This window comes from Rhincodon typus, chromosome 4 (genome assembly GCF_021869965.1).
Source record: "Rhincodon typus isolate 14 chromosome 4, sRhiTyp1.1, whole genome shotgun sequence".
Classification (NCBI taxonomy): domain Eukaryota; kingdom Metazoa; phylum Chordata; class Chondrichthyes; order Orectolobiformes; family Rhincodontidae; genus Rhincodon; species Rhincodon typus.
Window position 1 is genome coordinate 63,680,653 of NC_063335.1, and position 4,788 is coordinate 63,685,440.

At 38.8% G+C, this 4,788-nt stretch overlaps 1 protein-coding gene across 1 annotated transcript; it reads right to left on the minus strand.

Moving 5' to 3' along the window:
• Positions 1–1,170: 1,170 nt before the first annotated feature.
• LOC109931355 (neuropeptides B/W receptor type 1-like) lies at positions 1,171–3,351 on the minus strand. The gene is made up of 2 exons (XM_020530641.2): positions 3,199–3,351; positions 1,171–2,966 (listed from the first exon to the last, which is right to left on the minus strand). Exon 2 carries the CDS (start codon positions 2,448–2,450, stop codon positions 1,449–1,451), a length of 1,002 nt encoding a protein of 333 aa, XP_020386230.1. The 5' UTR covers positions 2,451–2,966; positions 3,199–3,351; the 3' UTR covers positions 1,171–1,448.
• Between the last annotated feature and the right edge of the window lie 1,437 nt (positions 3,352–4,788).

Genomic DNA, 4,788 nt, shown 5'->3' on the forward strand with positions numbered 1-4,788 from the left:
TGATGCTGCTTGGCCTGCTGTGTTCATCCAGCCCTGCACCTTGTTGTCTCGGATTCTCCAGCATCTGCAGTTCCTACTATCTCTGATTCAATTAAAAATTTTGGGATTTTTTTTGTTAACTATAGCACAATTCTCACATAGCTGAATGATAATGACTTGTGCATGGTAACTACAGTATTTATGTTGGAGAAAAACCCTCAAAACAAAATGTTGCTCTGAAATATATATGCATTTTTGCGGCAAGAATTTTTTTGTTGCTTCAGCATGACAAGTCAGTAACCTACAGCTTTCAAGTTTCTCAAATGGTGACTAAAACAATTGAATGGTTAATTTTGCATTATTTAACACTGTGCACTGGCTCAGGTTACTCAACCTCTCCACTTGTCTGAGGCATGGTGACCCTCAGTTTAAAATACACCAGTCATCTCTCTCTGATAAGAAAGCAACAAATGGTCTGGTAAGACTATAGCAATGTTACTTTTTTTTAAAACTATCTATTACTAAATGCTAAAGCAGGAATTTTGCATCTGTGTGTCTTCAATTTGAAACTGAAATGCAAATACTAAAAATCTGCTGCCCATCTATCTTATATTTATTAAACAAAATTGTACTAATTTGTAATCACTTTCATTATTTACTAAACATGACTAGATGAAAAAATGGTTTCATTATAATGCATTTGTCACAGGTCATTAGAAACTGCATTAAGAGCAAACTTCTACGGTCATCTCTGAAGAAGCCGATGTCAGATAGAAAGTAGAACATGATTGCATTGGCAAGCATCCTATTTTCTGTCAGTGATTCAGAATCTTCTTAGTAGATAAAGAAAACAGCAGTCAAAATGATGAATAAGAAACATTTACTGAACAGCTTATTATCTAAGATAATGCAAATTAAGTAACTGATTTATAATGAAGATTTTGCAATTACATCATGAAAATTGGTGGTCTTCATGATATTTAACAGGAGCTGTGTACATAATTTTGATCTTAAGGTTTGTAATAAAAGTTTCAGGTTGTAAAATATACGAAAGCAAGCAGTGAAGGAATTTTTTTTCTGACATTTAAACACTATTGCTATATATTGTGTAAAAGTCTAACACAAGTTATCACAAGCATGCACTCATTACTCTTACATAGAATATAATTGAAGAACAATTCAAACCATGCACATTAACTTTATCCTGGATTTTAAGTTAAATACAATTTTAATTGCATGCATATTTTAATTTTATATCACATGACAGGAGAAATTCCAGACAATCTGCTACTTTAATAAATGGGAAACCCCATTTTTAGTCCCCAAACATAATTATTTCATGAAAGGCTTTTGAATGTATCAGAGGGCATTTCTGAAGGTATTTACAGCAGGATGCCCTTGAAGGAGACAGTAATTAAAATAAACGTGCTACATTGAATAACCAGATGCGTTCATCAAAACTATAAATATCAGGGTGTTGTTCTGCATTCTACCAGTTTCCGAAAGCTCCTTCTGAAGCTATCATCTAGAAAGGCATAGAGGAAAGGATTAAGACAACTATTCGCATAGCTCAGGCTAGTGATAAAGTAGGAGATTCCAATGATGAGCGTGGTCTGTTGAATATCTGTTGTTAAAGCTAATATCGTGCTCAAATGGTAAGGTGTCCAACAGAAAAGACAGACTGCTAGAATAATCACCACCATTAATGTAACCTTTTTCTTCGCTTTGTCCAGAGCTTTGGCGTTGGTGTTCAAGCGCATGTTTCTCAACCTGAGTAACATCATTGAGTACAGGATGCAAATTGTGGACACTGGGATGGTGAATCCCACTAGGAGAGTATAGATCCGACTAGCTTTCCACCACAGAATCTCAGGAGATGGAAACACATAGACACATTGCAGCCTGCCTTCGTCATCGTGAATCTTGCCAAAAATTGTGAAGGGCAAAATGGTGACAGTGACGAAGAGCCAAACACATATACAGACTATCTTAGCCGCTCTATAAGTACGATAAGACATTTTCTTGGACCTCGCGGTGGCCAGGACCACCAGGTAACGATCAATGCTCATGACAGTCAAAAAGTAAATGCTTGAGAACGTGTTGTATTGGTCGATGGAAATGATTAATTTACACATCAGCTCGCCAAAGGGCCACTGAAGCAGCAGGTAGTCAGCAATGTTTATGGGTAAAACCAGAGTGAAAAGTTCATCGGCGATGGCTAGGTTTAGTATGAACATGTTTGTCACCGTTTTCATTTTCGGAGCTTTGAGTATAACATAAATGACAGCTGTGTTACCCGTTAACCCAACGGCACATATAACGGAATATATGACAGGGATAGCAATGTAAAAATCAGGGTATAGACCTGGCCGTGTCGAATTGGTCCCATTGCCATTTGCGGACAAACAATTCGCCTGCTGGTCCGCGCAGGAGATGTTCGAAGATACCGGATTCGGAGAGAGATTTTCCATGTTTTTAATGCTAGTGTGGTGGAATCGCTCACAGTTTTGCTTATTGTAAATACTACAGCAGAGAGAAAACCGTGCACCTTAGAAACACTAGACAGATTTGAGGACTTCATTTAGAAGATCCAATACTTGAGTGTTTGATTGACAATTCAACACAGTAACTGGACAAAAAAATCAAAGTTTATTGGTAAAGCTTACTCAGTGACATAATACTGCCAGCAATCCTATGAACTCTAGCTGTACTTGGAGGTTAAATGAAAAGATAAATTCCTTTTTAAAAAAAAAGCTTTTCTTTCCGGAGATAAGATCAGTCCTTAATTTTCCACAATGACGGAGTGAACTGGCGGGGCGAAATATGATTTTTGTATATATTTGCTATCCTTCGGACCTCTATTTAAAACTGTAGCGATCTGCTGCAGCCTTTGGTGTGCTGTCAGTAATTACATTTTGCAATTTTATTTCAAATTACCGCGAAGTCGTTGCCATCTTTCTTAGCAATCACCAACAGATGAATGTTTACTAAATAGATCAAGGAAAGAAAAAGCAAGCATTTAGCACCAAAGGACTTCCAATGCACTTTAACAAAAAAAAACATGAGATAGGGAAAAAGACTAGCAATTACATTTTATCCTACTCTACCTCCGTACAGGGGCGGCATGTTTGTTTGTCTAATAGCTAATTGAATTATTTTCTAGCTCATTTAACCATACAGCATGCACATTTAGATTCAAATTAAACGCACATACTGTACCGTTTAGACGCAACCAGAACTCGCTGCACTTAACCCGATGTTTGACGAAACTTGCTTTGCTGCTGTTCAGATGGTACTGGTGGAGTAATTGTTCTCCGACAACAGAGTCCGATGTGACCGGCTACCCGGTGATTCGCTGCGGGTTTAAGCACAGACGCAAATTAGTGGACGCCAAGACCTTTCACCATAGGAACCAGAGATCAGGTCCATTGCCCTCTCAGCACATTCAGCCCTTTCATCTCAACGTTTCAGTTTTTGACGCCGAGGGGAAAGGGCTAACTTAATTTCCAAATAGAAGCTGGAAAGCTCAAGGACTTTTTTTTTGGCATCAACAGCTCAGTTTAATGAAGCGTGACAGATATAATATTGTCATATTTGAGACTTCAGCTTTGCAATTTTGTGGGCGGTCGACTCGAAACCCAAAAGATGCAGCTGAGATGTTCTTTCCTTTGATCTGGAATAACACAATGTATGTTTAATACATAGTCACACGCTGTGTTGCGATCTGAATTGATACCAGTTAATAGCTGATGGCTGTGGGCATATAGCGGAATAAATAAAATGCGATTACTCTATCGAAATCAAGCACTAGCTGCAGAAGAAAGCCTGATTCTTTAGAATGCCAGGTATAATAAAGTCAGCACACAATTAAAATACCGGACGGGTGGAAAGCAGGAGACTCTAAAAATACTCAGCAACTTAGACAGCGTTCGTGGTGAGAGAAACGGAGCTAACGTTCCAGATCGATGGATTTAGTCCGGCGTGTATACACTTCATAGAGCCACTTTAATGCAACCGAGGGACATCTCATCATATTAATAAAATGTTGCCGGTTCGATGCGTACGTTGGCAGATGACACGAAAATAGCGAGGCTTTCGCTCCACAGGACATTACAGTCAGACTAATCAGATGGGCTGAACAGCGGCAAATGGAATTTAATCCTCAAGGGTGTGAAGTGATGCATTTTGGGGAAGGGAGTACACTTGAATTGCAGGAGGCCGGGAAGTATGGAGGATCCGAAGGAGCTTGTGTGCATATCCATAGATCCTGAAGTAGCAGGCCAGGTAAATAAGATGGTTAGGAAAACATAAGGGATAGTTGCCTCTATTAGTCAAAACGTTGAGTACAAGATGAAAGAAGTAACAATGGACTTGTATACCACATTAGTTGGACCATTGCTGGAGTTCTTTGTGTAGTTTGGGTCACCACAATAGGGAAGGATGTGATTGCATTCCAAAGGGTACAGGTGAAATTCACTAGGATGTTGGCTAGACTAGAGTGATTCAGTTGTGAAGAGAGGCTAGATATGCTAAGGTTGTTTTCCTTACAGCAGAGAAGGCTGACGAAGGATTTGATTCAAGTAATGAGGGGCATAGATAGGGTAGATGGAAAAGAACATTTCCCTCCAGTAGAGGTGTCAGTAACCAGGGGATAGAGGTTTTACATTAAGAAGCAAAAGGCTGAATTTGATTTTTTTCCTGCAATTTCTGTTTTTGTTTGAAGTTTTATTTTCACTCGGAGGTTGAAGGGTATCAGGCTAAACTCACTAGTAGAGGTAGAGGAATCATCAAGATAATTTAAAAAGTATT